The 23889-nt window shown below is 37.3% G+C and overlaps 2 protein-coding genes and 1 long non-coding RNA gene across 3 annotated transcripts; 2 read left to right on the top strand and 1 right to left on the bottom strand.

Moving 5' to 3' along the window:
• Positions 1-436: 436 nt before the first annotated feature.
• LOC140755393 (RNA pseudouridylate synthase domain-containing protein 1) lies at positions 437-4687 on the bottom strand. Its single transcript, XM_073090589.1, has 5 exons — positions 4265-4687; positions 3117-3354; positions 1818-1979; positions 1232-1349; positions 437-625 (listed from the first exon to the last, which is right to left on the bottom strand). Exons 1-5 carry the CDS (start codon positions 4355-4357, stop codon positions 460-462), a joined length of 777 nt encoding a protein of 258 aa, XP_072946690.1. The 5' UTR covers positions 4358-4687; the 3' UTR covers positions 437-459.
• Positions 4688-4874: 187 nt separating this feature from the next.
• On the top strand, positions 4875-20666 carry LOC140755376 (uncharacterized). Its single transcript, XM_073090571.1, has 16 exons — positions 4875-5165; positions 5614-5784; positions 6122-6296; positions 6693-6824; positions 8505-10852; positions 11813-11974; positions 12659-12787; positions 13328-13555; positions 14174-14338; positions 14641-14774; positions 15072-15168; positions 16079-16194; positions 17048-17159; positions 17489-17590; positions 19243-19374; positions 20241-20666. The coding sequence occupies exons 1-16, from the start codon at positions 4956-4958 to the stop codon at positions 20343-20345; spliced, it is 4518 nt and encodes a 1505-aa protein (XP_072946672.1). The 5' UTR covers positions 4875-4955; the 3' UTR covers positions 20346-20666.
• A 1826-nt stretch (positions 20667-22492) lies between these two features.
• On the top strand, positions 22493-23561 carry LOC140755394 (uncharacterized). Its single transcript, XR_012103771.1, has 2 exons — positions 22493-22634; positions 23333-23561. It is a non-coding gene; the product is annotated as an uncharacterized LOC140755394 (long non-coding RNA).
• Positions 23562-23889: the final 328 nt, after the last annotated feature.

Here is a 23889-nt window from a genome sequence, read left to right on the forward strand (position 1 = left end):
ATGCTTAAAAATCGAATCTTGATTTGCAGGAGCGTAATAAACTGGTTTAAAAAATAGAGGCTCAAATCTCAGAAATTAACCTTTGATTTTTCCATACACTTAGCACTTTTTTTCGCTACGCTAGATTTTTCCAAGTTATGCACAACTTAGAAACTAATTATCGCTGGATTAAATGGTGAAAGAAAGTCTATACGCCAGAGTTACGTAAAAAAGAATGTCAATGGTGCATAAAATCTACAAATTCACACTTTTCCAGCGTATCACTGCGAATCGGACTATAATTTGAACCCTCCTAACTCCGAGAGGAGGTCGAACCCCAGCAGTAGACAGAAATGGGTTGACAACAAATGCTGACGAGGCTCTCCAAAATTGAGTAAAACGGCTCATCATACTCATTAAATGAAGAATAGTTCAATCAAGTAAAAAACAACAACAATTAGTTGCACAATTTATCTTTATTCATGTTTGTAGTGTATATTGTATGCTGGTGGGGCTCGTATCTAACGTATTGCACGCCTCTTCGAAGGTAAATCGCTGACCCTGCCATTTACCAGACAGTAGTACGTCTGAGAAGGGCTCTGGCGCGGCTATGTCCAACGGTTCTTCTTGTAAAGGGAGCACTAATCTGAAATTTAATTGTTTATTAATTTTAACATGATTTGAATATGAAGGTCGACACACATTCACAACATAACACAGTTTTTATGGTATTTATTTATTCATGCATGATTTGAAAGAGGTTTAGAGGAGGTAGAGGACGATTTTACAAAAACTCTTAACCATAAGCGATTTTACAAAAACTTTAACTCTTCAATCATAAGCGTTTGAGCTAACACAAAATGTTCGATGCCTGTATTCAGATAGGCTATTGTGGAACTTCGCGGGGTTACGAGGTTATTCAAGTTTTAAGACATGTATAAATTTTACTTTTCTAAAATACTGAAGTGGCAAACGAACCTGATGGAGTCTACCTCGACTTCGCCTCCACCGGCACCCTACTTCTGCCTAATAACAGCAGTGTCAAGCGCTGCTCTCTTCTGCTCTAAACGACATAGTAAGGGAGACATACTCGTCCAGCTTAGTCCTCAGGGATAGTGGCGCGTCTGTGGCCGACCTCAGGTAGAAATATCAATCCTATCTGAGCTCGGCCACGAATCTTGATTACAGATGTATGGATAGCAGTAGCCTTTTACCATAAAATGTACGAAATAATAATACAATTCTAACTCACCGAGCTGCGTGTAAATACATCCTAGAGGGCGCTGTATCCGTTCTGTCGCTGTATGTATAGTCGCCGAGAATCGTGTGGCCGATAGCGTGGCAATGAACACGTAGTTGGTGTCTACGCCCTGAAACACACAACTTTATTATAATAAAAATTAGGGTGGCTTTCTATCAGCAGTGTGCTAGGTAGCTAAGCAAGTGACCAGGTCGAAGCTAGGCTAAGAGAGTAAAATGCCTAAGGCTGTAGCTACATCAGTCACGATCTTTAGCTCGCATATAACAAGCATAAACTGCTTATGAAAAACAGTTTAATTTCCCGAGCTTAAAACTTAAGACAGATCATTTTATATATTCTTCCTAAGGAACATCAATAGCCTTTACAGAATAAATATAGCTTTGTTAAGGAAGAGGAGGATGTCCAAAAGCAGTGGCGTAGGCGCGGTCGGCAAAAGGAAGTCAATTAATCTCTGAAATTGTATTAAACCCTGTGCTACTCCCTATACACTCCTCCCCTGCGTATACCCTTGCCTTTAGCAAACCTTCACCACTTTATACAATGCATGAGGCTTTACAGATCTAAAATGACAAGGTACCTGTAATAGGCTTCATCATGACGAGCGTAACTGGTTCATCATTATAGTACCCAGTATCCAGCACTAGGATCCTCGTGTGAGCGGCACGCGGTCGCCCGCACACACTGGTAGCGCTGGTCACCGCTACCATCTTGTGGGTGTTCTCTGGCGTTTCATCCGACCCTAAATAATAAATACAAAATCTGCTGTTTCGTATAAGAATATAAAGAAACGAGCTTTTGCCCGCGGCTTCGCTCGCGTTACCAAGGAAATATTATCATCCCCTATTTTATCCCCTTGGAGGTAGAATTGATCAAAATCCTTTCTTAGCGGATGCCTACGTCATAACATCTACCTGCATGCCAAATTTCAGCCCGATCCGTCCAGTGGTTTGGGCTGTACGTTGATAGATCACTATGTCAGTCAGTCACCTTTGAGTTATATATATTTACATTATAAAAGATCATTGCATGTGACTCTCACTAGTGATTCCTCGAAGTTTTCGGAATTAAAGAATTTTGATACATTTGTTGTTTGATTTTACCAATTTTTTCCATGAAATTGAAGTTGAAAGCGATCATGAACCATGCAGTAATTGGAGTTCTAAGTGACATCGAACTGGTGAAATTAGTACGTCTTATGTCTCTATCATACCATAGTCTTCAAACCACAACTTGGCAGCATATAAGGAAATATTTAAAATCAGAAGTTAAATATAAAAATGGGCATGATGACAAATTTTGAAGTCCCCTTCTATAATGTAGGTACATGTCTACTGATTCCAAAAATCGTATTATTTCGACAATAAATTCAGTATTATCGGAAATATTAGCATTTTTAAAACAAATTTTGAATTAAGCGCGAAAACGCTCACGGGTGTCATTGCGTCAGCGAGTGACGTCACGCTTCAATATCCCATAGAAAAGTTCAAGCAATACGGTGACACGCCAAAAAAATGACGTCATTTCGCCCCGATTAGCGTTTTAGACAAGATGGCCGACTGCATTATTTCATACTTTTATTTTATTGAAAATATAATGAATCCTAATTTTTATTAAAACTGGGCTATTTTTGAGAATGCTTTCAACATATTGTTTTTAAGTAAATCATTTATTCTTCGATTTTTTAATACGGTCATCATGCCCATTGTGACGTCCACACATTGGTGACCATGAAATTAGAACTTTTTCATAACCATGATAGATATGTCTGACCGGGGATCGAACCCGGAACCCTCTGCGCGTCAGACCGGTGTGGTGACCACTCCACCACGCGGGTCCTAACGTTGATAAACAGTAATAAAGTTCAACAACAACACACCAATATCATAGCGCACGTCAGCAATATCAAACGGCACGGAACCACGCAGTATCCCCAAGTAGTACTTCCTAGTCGCGCGCTTCTCAAACAGCTTGCCAGCTTTAGCTGCAGCTGTTTTGGTCTTAGCGATGCACAGCACGCCGCTGGTGGAGTAGTCCAGCCGTTGGACGAAATGGAGAGGGTGGCTCGATGTTGAGCGGTGGGAGTCGTGGTGACCGATGTGGTAGGCTACAGTGTTCTGAATGTAATTGAGGATAAATAATTATAAGTGGTGTAATACATATGTATGATAACTTTAATAGTAATATAGAAATATCTAACATATTTGGAGCTGATATAATCTTGTTTATTTAAGAGAATAGTGTTAAGCGCTGCTGTGTTCTGGTATGAAGGGTCTGGGTGTGGTGGTAAGAGAGACGTACTTCGAGGCATTCCAACTTAGTCCTCAGAGCTAAGGGCACTTCTGTGGCCGATCTCTGGTAGGAATCTAATCTTATCTGGGGTTGATGTTCATGTACAGTAGTAGCCATTTACAATCAGGTAGTGGACGAGCATACAATCCGCATGCTCGTCTACTACTCCTATATTATAAAAAGAGATATATTTTGAGAAGAAAATCGGCAAAATAATATTTAATTAAACGTCGTAAAAGAATTTGAAAATTTACAAGTTTAAAAAACTGGTACATTTAAGTATAGCGAATTTTCATTACAGAATTCAATATCTTTTCGATTAATTACCTATTTTATTTGATACACATTATACTCTCAAAAAAAAAAAACTTTCTTGAGACTTTATAGGGATTTCTTAATCAGGCAATTTAGTTTCAAACTTCTGTAATATTATTGTAACGTTGGTAATCTGTTACAATCTTTACAAAGGTAATGTAATGTACAAAAAAAATACCCTTTACATGGATATGTAAAAAGCGTTTACAAAGACTCGTTTATATTTTTTTAATTATAAATATTTTAAAAAGTGTTAATATCATTGGTTTTTGGCTTAACTTTAAAAATCAATGCCATGATAATTATCACCAGTATTAGAGGAATAAAATAAAAATGAAATAAAAACATAACCTTAAAAGTTTATGTTTTTACAATAATAAACCTACATACTGAATTATTTTAAATATTTATTGTACATACCTTTTCATCCTTATCGTCCGAGTTAATATACATATCGTACGGTTTGTTTACAATTATAAATGAATCGCTTTCGTACAATATTTCGACAGCCATTTTCCATGTTACGCGCCAAAATTTAAAAATCTATGATTATAGGTCAGCTACTGCCAAACATACCAAACAGCTTTTTTTGGTACGATTCGACCTTTATGAAATTGGTGTCTAAGTATTCATCTAAATGAATGGGAGGAAATAAAGCTGTTACTTTTGGACAAAAATGCACCACGAACGATCTAAACGCTGTCTGGATCACTTGATCCAAACAAGCGCTTAAAATGTCGTCCAGTGGCATTTTGTCCTTTTACTAATAATTTATTTTAGCCACATCACAGTCGGACAAAATACAAAATTTTGAACTATTCTTGTTTGCTTGTCACTTTATGTCATTATTCATTTTTAATCGCCAGTTTTCTTCTAATTTGTTTAAAAAGTTTTGAAGATAGAAGTTAAGAAGATTGTAGTTTCTGAACGCAACCAAATTCCGAATGTCAAAATTGACACTCCATCTGGAAATAATACGACCGATTTACGATACACCTTTCCCCTTAGATGTCTACACAAAAAGTTACCTCTTCAAATTAGCAACTTATATTCATACTAGTATGCTATGCTTGTATTGTGAAAATTTTACGATTTTTGAGTTAAAATCGCCATGAAGCGGGCCAAAAAGCACAGAATTAAGGAGGAGGCGTCGGGGAGCGTTAATCCTAACGAGCATGACTTGGCATACTACATTCACGATAGAGTTGAGCTGATGCACCAAGTATTCTCTGTACTGAAACCCAAGGAGCTGAAAGCCATGGCGCCGGAGTGCGTGAGACATATCAGTGTTAATGACCTACAGGAGCTTTGTACTGAAGAAGTAAGTATTTTATATTTATCAATCTATGATTGTCCCACTGCTGGGAAAGTGTCTTATCTCAGTATTTGAAGACTTTAAACCATTACGCCGGCCAAGTGCAGATTGGTAGACTTGACACACAGTTCGGACATTTATTAATTATTCTGGATTTTTTTTTGCTATAAACATTTTATTACATATTACATACATTTCTGTTTTATTGTTATTTAACTCAGTGCCAATAATGATGAATTCATTTTGATATACAGAGTGAATTTTTAAGTGGGCCTTAATGACCAAGTTCAAAACTAGAAGAAATAGTTAAAAATGCTGAAAGGAGAAATTTAAATTACGGAGAAATAGTGTGTCGGTGGTGTGCCCAGAGTCGAACTACACAGAGTTCCACCCTCTGTGATCAGGTCTCAAGTTATATACTGGTCCTACAAAACTTTTCTTATCTCCATTACAGCTCCTTGGAATAAGCTCCAAACGCCTCTGTGCTATTCTGGATGGAGCTGAACCACCGTCAGACACGGAGTCGTCCAGCGAGTCCTCCCAGGAACGCCTGGAGACCATATCCCTGGACAGTATCTCCTCTGACGACGAGATACTCAGTCAAGTTACCACGAAGAAAAAGAAGGTATGAGATTATTTCTTTTTCATAATGACAAATAACCATGCAGTACCTGATGGTAAGTCACTGCTATGGACATCTGTTAACAACTTTCTTTTAAATAGTAAGAAGTAGAACTATATTTTTCTGAGGCATACATCTTAGTCCTCAGGGGTAGCAGCGCATCTGTGGCCAACCTCAGGTAGGAATCTAATCTTATCTGGGGTTTATTACAGATGTCCATGAGCGGCAGTTGCCACTTACCATCAAAAGAACTGCATGCTCTATAAAAAAATACTATATATATTTTTCTTAGTATATCTTTTCCAGCATACTACATATTTTTCATCCCATATCTTTTTAGCACAAACACCACTCAAAAGGTAAGTCGAAGAAGCGTAGAACCCAGGACAGCGGAGACGAGGCCGGTAACCAGGACACATCCAGGCGCACCGGACTGACCGTGCTGGAGATACTGGAGCTGCAGGCCAGAGCTAGGGCTATTAGAGCTCAACTACAGAAGGAGCAAGCGGCTATCGGTGAGTGGAATAAGTTTACAGACAGTTAGGAGATGGTAGAACCCTCTGTGGTTCGACTCCGGCGGCACCACTGCCACACCTTTCTGTTATAACAGCAGTGCTAAGCGCTGCTGTGTTCTGGTTTGAAGGGAGACATACCTTTCCGAGGCGTACGCAGAACTGCTATTCCGCTCTGCAGTTGTTGCACACAACTACAAGCATATATTCCGTAGCAAGGTAAGGGCATACTAACTGCGCGACGCCCGCGGGGAGAGAAGCGGGGTGTCGGGGGGCCCCGCTATCTTCGTCCCGCTAATATCTACAATTTGCTATTGCGACGCGACTCGTTTCTATATTAAGAGCGGACTAGCAGTTTGGCGCGGACAGTATCACTATAATAACAAAGTGTTTTTCCAGCGTCAACTGGCCGCCCATCAGAGTCTGCGACCGGCAACTCCTCGGATGGTGAAGTGGAGATCAAGGAGGAGGCTGCGGAGGTTGTGGAGATCAGCAGTGAGGATGAGAAACCCAATGTACAGGAGCTTCAAGGTAAGAATATGGCAAAATTATATTTTAAAACTATATTAGTGGGTTTTCAAGTCATATAAGCCCTCCCAAGATATCGCCTTCGTCATCAACTCATCACTGTCCCACTGCTGGGCACGGGTCTCCTCTCAGAATGAGGATTAGGTCATAGTCCACCGCGCTGGACAAGTGCGTATTGGTAGACTTTTGTGCTAGACATACCTTTGAGATGTTTTTAAAGATGTCTTAGCTATGCAGTTCTCCTCACGATATTTCCCTCCATCGTTAAAGCAAGTGATGGTTAATTTCTAATACGCACATAATTGAAAAATCAGAGGTGTGTGCCTAGCATTGGAACCTCAGAACTACCGATTCCATTTAATAAATTTAATTTAAGAATTCGATCCTCATACTCATAGGTAGCGACGCACTTGTAGCTGTGGTCAAGAAAGTCTAATCCTATTTAGGGTTGGGTAGATGTCCATGAGAACTAATAAACACAAAACTGCGATGCGACGTCGCATCGTAAAAATCTGCGAGCTCCCTCGACGCATCGCAAAAACTTGTGAATTAATTCGCATCGCGCATTCCTGCGATGTTTCGTCACACTTGTTGACGCCATTTTTAGTTCGTTCTGAGACAGCGTGTGGGGAAGATGCACAGACCTGTACTTGTTGGGTGGGAAGACGTATACTTTAATGTAAAAAAATGACAAAGTACGACGTTGACTTTTCGTATTACTGATTGAGGAACGCCCTGTTCTTTGGGAAACTAAATATAAAATAAACGATATATGATAAATGGATGAACTCAAAATCTTCTTTGTTACTCTTTCCTGTATCTCCTAAGCAAAAACAAAAGTGCACACTTCTTTTTACGATTCATGTCACGAGCTAGTTTTCAAAATAAGTTCAGTACGGTTGACGGTCGTCGAAGGAATGTCACCCTGGGAGACACCTTGCCGCACGAAATCGCATCGCAGCAATTCGTGTCGCGTTGCGAATTCACATTGCGTCGCATCGCAGTTTTGTGTACGAGCCCTAAGGTTGTCGGGCACCCGGGCGAAAAGTTGAATGGAGGCCCCCTGTGTAAATAGCTGATTTGATTTTACTCAAATGTGTATTTTATTTTACTCTCATAAACTTATTCAAATACGTATGATTCCGGTGAGCTTTTTTTCGCTGATTTATACACATTGGATTGGAGGCCCGGGGCCGACCGCCCCTTACGATACCCGATACGATACGACACCCCCTTTTTTCTTTTTTTTTGTTGACGAGGGGGAAACCTTCAAAACGTACCCAACGCCGTAGGAGCTACAACGGGTTATGTGGGACTTTTACTGCACTAAACCCCCCCCCCCCCTGTGACCGTCCTCAGCGCTGCGTATAGGACTCCGGGATCTCCAAAGGAACGCAACCGGAGTCCTCTTGGCGCGTGGCCCCGTCTGGCTCCGCCCAGATGCTTATGAAGCTCGCTACTCCGTGTAGAGCGTACGACGGTATGAGGTCACACATACCATCGTTCTTCCCGGGGTCGCTAGCCAGGCGGTTAGAGCTCCCACTCATGCCGCCCGCAACCCTGAAAGCCCCCTTTTAGTCGCCTTTTACGATACCCTACCCCCCCTAGGTTCACTAAAGCTCAGTAGCACTTAACAATTTTATTATATAATGCAGAATTTTAAATTCAATTTTTTTTTTACAGAAAAAATAGCAACGCCTTCAAACGAAACAGCTAATAACGATGCAAACTCAAAAACGATTACAAAGAAAGTTAACGATCTTGTTATTACAGTACCCAAGAACACAACAAGAAAGATTAGACTCAGACGAACTAGTATTTTGAATAAAAATCCAAAAACTGTAGTAGATACAAATGTTCCTACTACTAGTACTAGTGTTAGTACTACTAGTACGACTGAAGCTGCTAAGGCTAAAGCTAATACTAATTCACAAAGTACTAGTAGTAGTACTGAATCTAATAAGACTATAGCTAATACTAATGTACAAAGCGAGAAACAGAATCCTAAAGAAAGTGTTATAACTGTTGAAACAGATAAAGGTAAGGATAAGAAAAAGAAAAGGAAAAAAGATAAGCAGAAATATAAATATGGGAGTGATCATGACGAAATAACACTACAGTTGTCGGATACAGAGAAAATGGATCTGTTAGAGGATCTAGATGGAAAACAGTTTGAAAAGTCGAGTGAGACGGAGGATTCTAGTGCTGATTCTGATTCTGATGAATCTGTTGATAAGAATAAAGACATTGATAATGATAAGAGAGTTGCTAAAATTAGTAAGGAAAAGTCTAAAGTTAAAGCAAGTAAGAATGCTGAAACTAAAAAAGATAATTTAAATGAGAAAGAAATAACAGTTATTTCGAAAGAAACTAATTTTGGTCAAAAAGAGACAAAAGATGTTGAATCTACTGATAATAACAAATCTGATTCTGAAAATATCGCAAATATTGTCGATAATGTGACAGAGACAAATATAACAGATGTAAGTAATGATACTCGTACTGAAGAAGTTTTGAAAGAAAATGATGTGGTTGATAAAAGTGATAAGAATTCTGAAACTTGTGATAATACTATCATGACTTCAGAAGTAAATAATGAATCTCATAATGATAGTAATGATATTGAAATTATTAATGAGAATGATAATATACAGAACACAGAAGCAAGGTCACGTGATTTAGAGAAGGAAAAAGAAGTTCAAAATCAAGAAGTAGAACATGATAATAACACGCAGAATACAGAAGCAAGGTCACGTGATTTAGAGAAGGAAAAAGTAGATCAAAATCAAGACGCAGAAGTTACTGACACAATAAAAGATAAGAAACTGACTGAAAAAGATAAATCAAATGAGACTAATATTATAGATACAGAAATACAGATGGAAACAGTTGACATAACACAAAGTAAAGATAATTTAATGGAGAGCGGTACAAAAGATAATGAAGGAACAGATAAAAGAAGTTCAGAGGAAGAACATATAAGTAAAAGAAGTGTAGAGAAATCAGAAGGAGAGCTATCAGATAGAGATAGCTCTGAAGTTGAAGCTAGTGAAGTAAAACCCGATGTTGTTTGCATCTCCGACGACGAAGTTAAAGGTAAGAAAAAGAAGAAAAAAGATAAAAAATGCAAGAAAGCAAAAAAGGCGAAGAAGAATAAGGATTTTCGCGAGAGCGCCGATCAGAATTTTTACACTGAGATTTCAACGTCTAAAGTAGGGTCAATACAAATAAGTGATTCAAACCAAATTGATATAAATGAAAGTGAAAATTTAGTTAATACAGAAGAATCTTTAAATAATGAAGTGATTTTGATACAAGATACAAAGAAAACAGATGATTCGAATACAAATTCCACAGAAATAGGTCCTAATACTGACATAGATGATGACGTATATGAAATATTGGAGCTTTCCGACGATTCATCTTGTTATGAAGTCGAGGAAATCTCTATATCTAAGGAACCAACAACAGAAGAAATAGAGGCATTTACAGCTAAAATAGACGAGATAGAATGGGACAGAACGATCAATATAGACGAGACTGAGGGAGACAGAACATCGGATATCGAAGACTTAGAACACGTGTCCTGGAAAGATAGATATTTAAAGAGTAACAAAGTAAAAAAGGTTTTAAATACAGCGAACATTCTAAATGCGATTCGAAAAAAGAATTTGGATTTAAAAAAGAAGTTGCAGGAATCTAAAATTAAACCGATTATAGAAAATGAGGTTATTAAAGAAATTATACCAAGTAACCTTGAAGAAGGGTCAATAGAACAGTATAACACACTTGACACATGTAACAAATATGTTAATCCAGTTAAAGATGATGAGGAAAATCAAGAAATAGATAAAGAAAAAGAAATAAAAGATCCAGTCACGAAAGAAATGAAGAAAGACGCGAAGCAACTACTCAAAATGTATAAGATGTTGTTGAAATACAATGATACCACGAAAACAAAAGATATGAGTAAGAAACGGAAAAAGAAAAAGAAATGTAAGGATAAAGATAAGAGTCAATCTACTGTAAGTTGAAATCTTTTAGAAATATTCTGTAGGTGATTTTATTAAGTTTTTACGTTAATTATTTAATGATAAATATAACTTTATTTATATGTATTACTTGGTGTATTTATTTGAAACGAAAATAAAAATGAGTTTTTAATGTGTTGTGTACCTGTGCAATATTCCTTTATGTCTTAATAAATATTATATTACTTTTTCTGGTTTAATTTATGATATATTTTCAAAATTTAAACTATACTGTAGTCCGCGCCAAACTGCTAGTCCACTCTGAAGTTTTGCGAGCAGGTGTAGTCATACAATTTCCTATGGCGACGCGATTCATTTCTATATTCAGAGCGGACTAGCAGTTTTACGCGGACTATATTGTGTGGCAAATTTTTGAAAGTCATGAGATGGCTCTACTATTCTAAATCACACTATCGAAATTTTCTAACCATCTCGCTTACAATAAAACAGTGTTGTAAACAATAAATGCTATTTAAAGCACCTTAAATACTTTACTTTAACTTCACGAGGAATCAAAGAGATTGAACAAAGAATAACAACTTTACAGTTGAACCGCTCAGCCTATTGTATTACAATAGGGTATTTTAACACAGATAGATAGCGCTCTAAGTTGTTGTTGATCAATGTTTTCCCAGACGCACAAGTTCCTATATTAAAATATCACCAAAATGCCTTAATCTTGTGGTATATTTATTTAGAACATGTATTTTAAAATAAAATAATTATTATACATCCAACTATTATTGTACTTAATTTCCAAACGGCACGTAAACACAAAAATGACAAAATAAAATTGACAATGTCTAGTCAAATTTGACGTAAAGGACGCTTATAATGCTTAATTTTTTTTGTAGTTTACCCTTGCATCTTGTATCGTATATTGTATACCTTTCTTTTCTTCATAATACCGAATGCAATGTCTTTTAAATCACAGATCTATTACAAAAGCACCGTAAATGATCACAGAACAGACTGATTATTACGAAATATGAATTAAATGTACCATTTATTACAAAAATGGATGCATTGTGCACGGCGTGTATGTGTTCGGGAAGAAATTTGTATTTACTGACCGAATCAGGATTGTATCACGTTTATGAACAAATTGTGAATGAAATATCGGTAAGTGTTTAGAATACTAGCCTAAAAATATTGTTTTAAGTATTTTTTAAGTTATTATTAACACTTTGTCCCGCTGTTGAGCTCGGTACCCTTATAGATGTTATTATCAACCCTTTATTGTCGCAATGCTAAATATGGGCCTTTTAAAATAAGAAGTTTGGAGCCTGTACCACGCTGGCCATAACTTGAAGTACTTTTCGGAGAACTTTTAATTTTCCTTACGATGTTATTCCTAGTGAAGCTGTAATCAACCCCAGATAAGATTACATTCCTACGTAAGCTTGGCCGCTACACCTGAGGGCTGAGTTTGAAAACATCTGAAAAGTAAGTTTTACCACACCCTTCAAACCAGAATACAGTAATTAACACTGCTGTTACAAGGCAGAAATAGGTGGTGGTGTTGCCGAATTAAACACCTATTTCTACCTAATAACAGCAGTGTTAGGCGCTGCTGTGTTCCGGTTTGAAGTGTGGTAAGGGAGACATACTTTTCCGAGGCGTTCCAGCTTAGTCCTCAGGGGTAGCGGCACATCTGTGGCCGACCTCAGGTAGGACCTCTTATATTATAAAAAAAAATATAAATAATAAATTAATAATCATAAATAATTGGAAGGTGGGTGGACTTTAACCAGCAAAGGTTTAACTGCCTCAATCTATCTATTTAATTTAATGTTTATTGTTTAGATTACAGAATGTCTAAATACAAAGTTAGTGCACATCTGTTGGGAGTGCCGAGCGCTGTTACGAAGGTTTCAGAGATTCAAACTTCAAGTGCAGAGATGCTACATGGAACTATTGGAGCATTTACAGCAGGTAAGCTTACTAATAAATGTCTTAACTCAAAAGTCGTCTGCAATCCATTACTATCCCACTGTTGGGCATGGATCTCCTCTCAGAATGAGAAGAAATTTAGCCATAGTCCATAACACTGGGCAATTATGGATTGATAGACTTTTGAAAACCTTTTTTAAGACTCAGGTATGCAGGTTTCTAGCTACTGCTGCCTAGGGACATATGTGATCAACCCCAGATAAGATTATACTCCTACCTGAGTTCGTAAATAGATATGTTGCTATCCCTGAGGACTAAGCAAGAATGCATTGAATAAGTATGTCTCCGTGCTGCTGTGTTCTGCTTTGAAGAGTGTGGTAAGGGAGACATACTTAACAGAGGCGTTCCATCATAGTCTATAAGTTAGCAAGGATCTGTGGCCAATATCTGATAAGAATCTAATCCTATTTCGAGTTGATTACAAATGTCCATGGGAACTAACCACTTACTATCAGGACGACTGCATGCTTATTGTCTAATTCAATATTAACAATATTAAAAACTCCAATCATCTCTTTTCAGGACCCGCCCAGCACTCCGAAACCAAGACCCTCGCTACTCCAACCACACAACGCCCACAACGTCAGTTACCTCCAGAAAGATGATGAAGAACCCATCGAACTATTGGTTAATGTTAAGATTGAAAGTCTGGATAGTAATATTAATAGTGAAATAGATCCTATTCCATATTGTGCTGCTCCGGATGATAATAAAGGGAAATCTATGGTTATTAAGGATAAGAAAAGAGAGGTGAGTTTCATTTCTTTCTTATTTCTTTCTATCTTCTTTTTATCCGACTGGAAAGTAATGTTCTTCAAGCTTATGCAAGTATATATTATGTATTTATGTCTGTCTCATACCTCCCCCTTTTTTACATGAGAAAACTCTTCATGGTTTCCACTCAGCTATGAAGGTAGCGGAGAAGATATGCCAGACTCCTACCACCTAAATCGCATCTTTCTCTGCATACCCTTTGTCAGATCACAGATGCAGTTTGAAGGTGGTGGAACCCTCTGTGATTTGGCACCATCACCACACCTATTTCTGTTATCAGTAGTGTTAAGCGCTGCTGTGTTCTGGTTTGAAGGGTGTGGTAAGGGAAACATACTTATCGGAGGTATACCAGCTTAGTCCTCAGGGGTAGTGGCACATCTGTGGCTATCTTCAGGTGGGAATATCTAATCCCACCTAGAGTTGATTACATATGTTCATGGGCGGCAGTAGTCACTTACCATCAAGTGGACTGCTTGCTCCAATTTTGTAAAAAAATATACCTGAAGTTCAGGCCACAAATGATGCATTATCAATCCCAAAGAGTAAGATAGTCGCCTCATATGTAGATAACTAATCAATACTCTTAAATTTCAGAGGCACAAAAGAAAAGTCAAAAAGAAAATTAGTAAAAAGAAACCCAAGGCTGAACCTGAGCCGGAGATCTCAGATGGTCCGAGCGACAGAGAAGAACCCCTCGTAGATTACAATGAGAGTTTAGCAGAAGATGAGTTGGAGAAGCATATAGAAGCAACCGAGGAGGTATGTAATGAAATATGCTATGAAAAATGTCACTAGCTTTATCTAGCGGATTTGCTCACAGGCAGAGGTTTTTGTGTAACCCTGGAGAACAATATCTTTTTTTGGCATAAAGGGTATAGGCCGGACTATACCGTACCAATGAATCGCGTCGCCATAGCAAATTGTATGACTACACCTGCTCGGAACAACTTCAGAGCGGACTAGCAGTTTGGCGCGGACTGTACCGTCAGATGGTCTGCATGCTTATTGAAGTTATTAATTTTAATCTTAAAAAAGTAAATAAATTCCTTCTTTATTTACAGGAGATTCCAATCGTAAATGGTGTAGAGAAGCCAAAACGAAGACCTAGAAGTAAGGAGGTGTTACCAGATAAGCCGATTTGCACAGACTGTGGAAAGACCTTCAGCTCCAAGAAGACATATAGATATCATCGCAAGTAAGTCACACCTATTTCTGTTATAACAGCAGTGTAGCGCTGCTGTGTTTTGGTATGAAGCGTGTGGTAAGGGACATACTTTCCCAAGGCATTCCAGCTTAGTCCTCAGGGGTAGCAGCGCATCTGTGGCCGACCTCAGGTAAATCTAATCCTATCTGGGGTTGATTACAGATGTCCATATGGTAGTAGCCACTTACAATCAGATGGACAGCATGCTTGTATGCTACTTCTATATTAAAAAAACTAGGTTGGTGAAATTTTTGAATAATCAATTTTATATATTATCATTTGTTTCAGTGTATTACATAAAGGACAGAACCGTTACCCATGTCCTCGCTGCGGCAGAGTATATCAATGGAAATCTAATCTCGGTCGACATATGAGGACACATAAGGTATGTATTCTCACTATGTTTTGTGAAATATTTTCCAGTTTTTTATCTCTTTGCTAGGCTGAATTTTGGCAAGCCAGAACACATTCCATCACTTTATTGCAATTCAAATTGGGATTATTTATTTAGGAAACAAAAAAATACATAGTGCATTTATTTTATTTTAAAATGGATTAGATGCTTTAAGTAAGTTATATAATAAGAATGTGGGGCCCTTAGGGGCTGTAAAAATAATTTAAAGGAAATTAAACCTAATATGTGAACAAAAATTTAAATTGCTAAATGATAAGTAATTTGCTGAATTATTAATATTTTATTTAGAAGTGTTTAACGTATGTCTTAGAGCGACGTGTTAGCGAATATATTAGATTTACGGGCCCTCTATTACGTCTGGGGTCCTATGTGCCCTTGGGTTAAGACGGAATAGGGTTCAGGTAAAAATATTTGATTGGTAACAAATTTGCTTTACAATTTAACAAAAGTTTAATGGTTTGATTAAAATTTTAACAAAAAATACAACCGACATCGATATCACTACAAAGTAAAAAATAATTGAAATAAATGTTGGTTTACTACATAGTTCTGAAGTCGGCGCTCAATGTTTCGTTGGATAACGACTTTAACAGCGTGTCCAATATGAGCGCCACTTCAGAAATATGTACTAAACCAACATTGATTTGAATTATTTTTTACTTTGTAGTTGGAATATCTTTTTTCCAACAAAAAGATCATCAAAATCGGTTTATAAACGACGCAGTTATCTGCGAAAAATTAAAAAAAAACCTACAGTCGAATTGAGAAACCTCCTTTTTTAAAGTCGGTTAAAAATACTAAGGTACAAAGATTAAGTAACATTATTTAAATGACAATAAATAACACTTGTTTAATTAATGTTTCGATAATTACCTTCCAGGCGTTAGACACGGGTGAGTTGTACTGCGAGAAATGCGACAGATCATTCGCATCGGTGGCCACCTATCGCCAACACATGCGGATATCGCGACGTCATGTGCCTGAGAGCGATTACAAGTAAATATACATAATTATTTATCTATGATTGGCTGTGGCACCTTATGGTCAAAGTCTCGGTCTTTTAATCGAGCGGTCCGAGGTTTGAATCCCGAGCACCTCTGAATTTTTAAATTATGTGCGTATTACAAATTAATTATCACTTGCAATATGCAATAGCTAGCGCGGTGGACTGTGGCCTAATCCTTCTCATTCTGAGAGGAGACCCGTGCCCAGCAGTGGGACAGTGATGGGTTGATGATGATTTATATTGTAATGGCATTTTGAAAGGTGGTAGAAGGCCAGGGAAGTACCACCGTCATATCTATTTCTAGAGTGAAGTATTTTACAAGGGTGTGGTGATTGACTAACATTAAATGTGACTAACTTAGTCCTTACATGGCAATGCATGTGATCTGCTGTTGGATATTGATACTTTTTGTAAACCAAAAATAGAATGCTGTAGAAAAGCTCTGTTTTGAATTTAGAAAATATGTCATCGGTATTCTTGCTATAGCATTCGCACAGAACGGTCGCGACGCACTGAATATACTGTTAAACTCTGCTATTTCCTAGTTTTCTTTCATCTGCTTCATTCAGAACCTGTTCTATATGGAGTTGTACAGATGTCCATGGGAAATTGCTTATTATTAATGTGGCAACTACTCGTCGAGAGATGGCGCCACACGTATCTGAATCACGCTATCGAAGTTTTCTCAACATCTTGTATAAATACATACCAGTTGAGAACTGAGACTGTTCGAGCATGGCTTCTATCCGGACATGATCACCTAGCACACAGGGAGATATGCCATTGCCAAACCCCCCATATAAGTATACCTTAAATGTTAATGTATATTTGTCTTTCCCACAGTTTTATGTGCAATGAATGTGGTAAGAAGTTTCTGGATAAAACTCGTCTGCGGGATCATATAGATTGGGAGCATCTGAAGAAAGTGAAGTATCGCTGTCAGATTTGTAATAATGTAAGTACTATATAATATTTAAATGTAAAATTCTTTGAAATTAATGAAGGTAGAACCCTTTGTAGTTCGCCTCCGGAGGCACCATCGCCACACTTATTAGGGCCATAGCCAAAGGGTAAAAACGCCTTATTACTAAGTCTCCTCTCTAAAAAATGTTAAGGGTGAACAACCCTTATCACTTAGGGGCATGAAAAATAGATAGTAGCCGATTCTCAGACTTACTGAATATGCATATAAAATTTGTTGAAAATCACTAAAGCCGTTTCGGAGGAGTACGGTAACTAACATTGTGACACGAGAATTTTATATGTAAGATATATTTGTTTCAGGCATTTAAATGTCATGCAACACTGTATGTGCATATGCAGAACATACACACAAATAAAGAGAAGAAAGACCATCTATGTCATGTGTGTGGGAAATCCTATCAGGTGAGTGATAATCTTACTATCACTGTCCCACTGCTGGAGACTACGGCCTAATCCTCATTCTGAGAGACTCGTGGTCTCTCAGAATGAGAAGGATTAGGCCATAGTCCACCGCGCTGGACAAGTGCGTATTGGTAGACTTCACATACCTTTGAAAACTTATTTTTTAAATCCTGAGGTGTGCTGTGTAGATTTTATCATGATGTTTAAGCAACTATTAAAGCAAGTTAAATAATTTGTAACATCCACATAACTCTTGAAAATCAAAGATTTATGATGTGTACATCACTACCCCTCGACGTCTCATGACCCCTCGATGGGGAGGTAGAGTTTCAACTAGATAAACTATTTTCACTGTTTTTAAACAATCAATCAATAATTAAATAATGTTTATAACACAAACAAGACACACTTATTTTATTCCCAATCTAATATGAAGAATCCAATTTCATTTCTTGTTTATTTTTCTTCCATCTTTTTAATTCTTTATTTCGTTCTTGAATCTTCTTCCAGCTTTACCATTATTTTTCATTTATTCTTGACTCTTTTAAATTCTTTATTTCCTTCTTAAATCTTCCTCCTGCTTTACCATTCTTTTTCATTTATTCTTGACCCTTATTTCTTCTTTTAAATTCTTTATTTCCTTCTTAAACCTTCTTCCTGTTTTATTATTCTTTTTCATTTATTCTTAACTCTTATTGCTTCTTTTTATTCTTTTTATCCTTCTTGAAGTTTCTTCCGGTTTTACCGTTATTTTTCATTTATTTTTTATTTTCTTCTTCTTCTTTATTTTTCCTTCTTGAATCTTCTTCCTGATTTATCATTCTTTTATTATTCTTGACTCTTTTCCAATCTTTTTATTTCTCTATTTCCTTCATGAATCTTCTTTCTGCTATACCATTCTCTTTCATTTATTCTTGACTCTTATTCCATCTTTTTACTGCTCTATTTCCTTCATGATTCTTCTTTCTGCTATACCGATCTCTTTCATTTATTCTTGACTCTTATTCCATCTTTTTACTTATCTATTTCCTTCATGAATCTTCTTTCTGCTATACCATTCTCTTTCATTGATTCTTGACTCTTATTCTATCTTTTTACTGCTCTATTTCCTTCATGATTCTTCTTTCTGCTATACCGATCTCTTTCATTGATTCTTGACTCTTATTCCATTTTTTTACTTATCTATTTCCTTCATGAATCTTCTTTCTGCTATACCGATCTCTTTCATTTATTATTGACTCTTATTCCATCTTTTTACTTATCTATTTCCTTCATGAATCTTCTTTCTGCTATACCGATCTCTTTCATTTATTCTTGACTCTTATTCCATCTTTTTACTACTCTATTTCCTTCATGATTCTTCTTTCTGCTATACCGATCTCTTTCATTTATTCTTGACTCTTATTCCATCTTTTTACTTATCGATTTCCTTCATGAATCTTCTTTCTGCTATACCATTCTCTTTCATTTATTCTTGACTCTTATTCCTTCTTTTAAATTCTTTAATTCCTTCTTAAATCTTCTTCTTGCTTTACCATTCTTTTTCATTTTTTCTTGACTCTTCTTCCTTCTTTTGATTTCTTTATTTCCTTCTTGAATCTTCTTCCTGCCTTACCATACTTTATGTCTGTATCGATGCTCAACTCCCCCAGAACCCGTCCAAGCTGAAGTACCACATAGTGGCGATGCACACGAGCCAGACGCCGCACCGCTGCGGCCACTGCGGCGCCGCATTCGGCTGGTACTCCTCGCTGTACAGACACGTGCGCGAGGTGCACTACGGGGTAACTAGCATCATCATCATCAACATCAACAACAACAACATCATTATCATCATCAAACCATTACTGTCCCACTGATGGGCACGGGTCTCCTCTTAGATTTTTTTGTAAAAGTCATAGATTAGTAAAGATACTCACTCCTAACAAGAAAATGTAACCAGGTTTGAACATTGAAATAGTTGCGTAAAAAAGTTTTGCCACGTCGCCGTGCTAAAAATATCCCTAAAATATTTGAAATAATTATTTATTTATTATGTAAATTACGCAGTATTAGTTACATATTCGTAAATTTTCTCTAAAAATGTTTTTATTTGTCAAGAATTCAAAAAAAGAACTTACTAATAAACCGTTTGTGGGTCATTCAATTTCAAGGCGGCGAAGAATCTTTACTAATCTATGTAATAAGTATAGTAGTAGCAGACAAGCATGCAGTACACCTGATGGTAAGTTTCTACCGCGCATGAAAATCTGTCATCAACCAGGTGCGGTCGCAGCATAAGATTGGGGAGAGGGTGTTACAGGGAATATTTGGTTAAATTAAACCACATTTTTGTGCGAGTCTGACTCGACGGTTTTGGGAGGGTCATGACCCCTGTGACCCCCTCCATGAGAGCTCACCTGTGATCAAACCCAGATAGGAATATATTCCTATCTGAGGTAAGCCACAGATGCACCGTTACCCTTGAAGTTACACAAAAGTAGGTGTGGCGATGGTGCCGCCGGAGTCAACCTACAGAGGGTTCTACCACCTTCCAATTTATGTATTGAACCGTAAAAGATAGACAGTTCACATTTTCACAATGCATTCACTTCTGTGGTTACTGTAACAACAAATACTTAAAATAAAACATATTTTTTCGTAATTTCAGATGAAAGTACCAACAAGAAATGTGAAGAAGTCGAAGAAGTTGTTACGGGAGATTTTGTTGCATCCCGATGAGAACCCAGCGTTGGCACAAGAAAGACCGGCTTAGTCTCACTGCTAAGCGTGGATAAAGATGAACTAGTAACACAGGAGCCTATCAAGGCAGTACTGTCAGATTCGGGCCAATCTACTGTCCCACTGCTGGGCATGAATCACTCCGAGTGAGGGTTGAGGCCATCGTCCACTTGCCAAGTGTGTATTGGTAGACATCATACACCTTCGAGAATCTCAGGCGTGTAGGTTTCCTCGCGATGTATTCCTTACCGTTAAATCATGTGATAATTAACTATTAATAAATAATAATTATTTCTCGCCATCTACCTCTATTTTTGGCGATATAAGTATCGTGTACGAGATTTGACAGATGTAGTCAGATTCTCAATATTTTCGGTTATCAGAACCTTTTAAAATTATCTTTTATAATGTAGGAGTAGTAGACAAGCAAACAATCGGCCTGATGGTGACTACTGCCGCCCATGGACATCTGTAATCAACCCCAGATAGGATTACACATTCCTACCTGAGGTCGGCCACAGATGCGCCACTACGCCTGAGGACTAAGCTGAAATGTCTCGGAAAAGTATGTCTTCCTTACCACAAACTTCAAAACCACCTGATTTGAGGGATGACTGTGTTCTCACATTGCTGTTGTAACAGAACTAGGTGTGGCGGTGGCGCCGCCGGAATCGAACCATAAAGGGCATTGTGGCCGAAAAACTCAAAAATTATTAAGGCAATTTTTCATTAAAAATAATGTATAGTTATCGCCAAACCGCTAGTCCGCTCTGAAGTTGTTGCGAGCAGATGTAGTCATACAATTTACTATGGCAACGATTCATTTCTATATTCAGAGCGGACTAGCAGTTTTACGCGGACTATATTTGATTTTGGTTCGATTTGTAACACATGAAATAAGTGCAACTTTGTCTATTTATAATCAAAGTTTTTGTATTTCGCTTTTATTGGTAAAAATCCTTTACTTTTATAATACAAGCAGTGAACTGTACAGTATTCTAAAAACGTCCTATAGACTGATATGTTAGATACGTAAGTAATTTTTAAGTTAATCGTGAACGGAGTGAATAAAATTATGTCGATTGTATATATTTGTTTGATTTTCTACATAATAAGTACCTTTGGATGCAGTTTTTGTTGACTTTTTATGTTTGAAGTAGCATACATGCGTACAGTCACAGTCGTATATACATCTGTTACCAACTCAATATAGAACAGGTTCTACCGGAAGTCGATCACATCCGTTGCCATATCTATCTAATTCCTTGAAACGAGTAATTATTCTATGTGTATATATATATCGGGATATCAACGATCTCGGAAACGGCTCCAACGATATTCTTGAAACTTTGTATTCAGGGTTTCAGGGGCGATAAATCGATCTAGCTAGGTTTTATTTTCAGAAAATGTTGTTTTAACCGTGTTTTCATTGAATAAAAACCTCCTACAATATCATTAGAATACGAAGCTAAATTTCGCCACTATTTACGAAGTTAGAAATGCTCGATCGGGAAATCGAGCGTCTTAAAACGCAGGAAACCCGGTTTTTAAATCTCGGTTTGATTGTTTCTTTTTTTTGAGTTACTTTTTGTGAGAAAAATAATTGTACTCGCGAATTTTTATTTGAAATAATCGATATTTTTGTTTTATTATTACAACACTGAGCAATGCTCGGTCATCCGGGTACTGCTAGTTATCCGACATACACGCCTTTCCACTGATTCGATCATGGTATTGTTGATCGAAGACAAACACAAGAACTGCTTCACACTATAAAAAAAATCAGTGGTGGTATGCCCCTGGTCGAATTTTACTGACTCTACTTTTGAATTAAATGTGGCGGGAATTATTATGAAATAAAAAATGCATTATGAGGCTCACCATACCGGTCTAACGAAGTGGGTCCCGAGTTCAATTCGCAGCCAGGAAAACCCAAATAATTAATTTACATATCTTGCAGAATTAGAATAGCGATTTGAAGGCTGTTCTATAAATAAAGCGAACCGAATAGTTCGAATACTCCCTTTATATTATACCGCGTAAATTTGAGTAGCTTTTTTGTTACTGATGATAATAAGAAAGACAAGGCTTTCCGGCATACAGCCAATAGGTAACTCATTATTTCTATTCTGTATAAACGTATCGTCGTCATTTAAGTCTAAACTGAGTAGGTACGTTTTTGAAAGATGTCATTACAATTTTATATAGTAACGTTTTCATACATTTAATTATTTGAACAATATGTTCGTTAATACCTGTCCTGTTAAACACATTCGAAATAATCCAAGGCGATAAAATTATAATGATTATTTGTTTTACTTATGTAAGTAATGTGACTGTTTTTAAATTATAAAGAAAGAGTAAACCAGCATGCTGTCCATATGATGGCCAGTGGCCATTGCCGCCTATGGACATTTATAATTTAGTCCAGATCCAGAAAGAGGAGTCCTGTCTAAAGTTGGGGAAAGATGCGATGCTATTTCCTAAGGACTAAGAAGCGCGCCTCATATAAGTCTCCTTTACCAAACCCTTTGAACCAAAACACCATAGCACTACACTGTTGTTATTAGACAGAAATACTAATTCGTGATCAATCTATACAATTTTTGCTTATCAAAGATCGAAACGAGATAATGTCTAGTACCTATGACAAATTTGTCAATTAGTAATCTATGCGTCGCAAAACATTAGATCGATTGCTTATCAATAACGGCCACTAGTCGAACCACGAAGAAATAAGAGACTCCCTGGTGTGGTGTACGGCTGGTAAGGGAGACATACTTTTTCGAGGCAGCTTAGTCTACCTGTTTGCTACCTGAGGTCGACCAAAGGGCCGACCTCTGGTAGGAAACTAATCTTATCTGGGGTAGATCACAAATGTCCATGGGCGGCAGTAGCCACTTACCATCAAGTGGACTGCAAGCTCGTCTGTTACTCTTATATTATAAAAATAACATTCCATCAATATAAAAAAACACAAAAATGTATCTGGCCTGCCATTTAATGTAATACTTTCTGTAGTTATAATGAATATCATGGAAGAGAAAGAAAAATCAAGGAGTCCTGTCCACCGTGAGCCCTTCAGAATACGTGGACCAGTTTATGGCGCTGACTCTTGTCTTGGTAGGAACATGAAATGCATCATGATTATTGCCACAAGTATTGTTTTCGTTTTGTTTGTAACATCTTGTATTGTTATTCTGGTGCAGCAATATGGATGAAATAAAATTTAAATGTTGTAGAGCTTTTATTTTGTGTTTTTATAGATATTTTACCCAAATTAGGATCTAAAAACGATTAAGATTACACTTTCATTGTCGTCCCTTATACATCGCGCTTGAGAACATAATCACAGCAATGCGGTCAGGGTGTCCAGGGATATGTTGGGATGTGAAAGTGAAAATATCAGTCCCAGTTGTTTTACTGAAGGTATAAAAACATCCGATTTGGGTTGGTCATTCCTTCTAATATGCAATACTCTAGCTATATATGAACACTGAAGATGAACAGATTCAGAACAGGTTTAAAAGTTATACTTCTTTTGGCGCCTGGAATAATAGATGGCCTTGCAGATATAG

Source organism: Epargyreus clarus, unplaced genomic scaffold, assembly GCF_041222505.1.
Source record: "Epargyreus clarus isolate Ecla_fem2 unplaced genomic scaffold, WU_Ecla_fem_2.2 ptg000033l, whole genome shotgun sequence".
NCBI lineage: Eukaryota > Metazoa > Arthropoda > Insecta > Lepidoptera > Hesperiidae > Epargyreus > Epargyreus clarus.

Excerpts from the sequence above, each read along its gene's own strand:
- LOC140755376 (XM_073090571.1), top strand. The coding sequence starts at position 4,956 with ATGAAGCGGGCCAAAAAGCACAGAATTAAGGAGGAGGCGTCGGGGAGC. Across the intron at positions 5,166-5,613 it reads AGGAGCTTTGTACTGAAGAA|CTCCTTGGAATAAGCTCCAA; the intron begins GTAAGTATTTTA and ends TCTCCATTACAG. Across the intron at positions 6,825-8,504 it reads CAATGTACAGGAGCTTCAAG|AAAAAATAGCAACGCCTTCA; the intron begins GTAAGAATATGG and ends TTTTTTTTACAG.
- LOC140755393 (XM_073090589.1), bottom strand. The coding sequence starts at position 4,357 with ATGGCTGTCGAAATATTGTACGAAAGCGATTCATTTATAATTGTAAAC. Across the intron at positions 3,355-4,264 it reads CGGACGATAAGGATGAAAAG|AACACTGTAGCCTACCACAT; the intron begins GTATGTACAATA and ends AATTACATTCAG. Across the intron at positions 626-1,231 it reads ATGTATTTACACGCAGCTCG|ATTAGTGCTCCCTTTACAAG; the intron begins GTGAGTTAGAAT and ends ATTAAATTTCAG.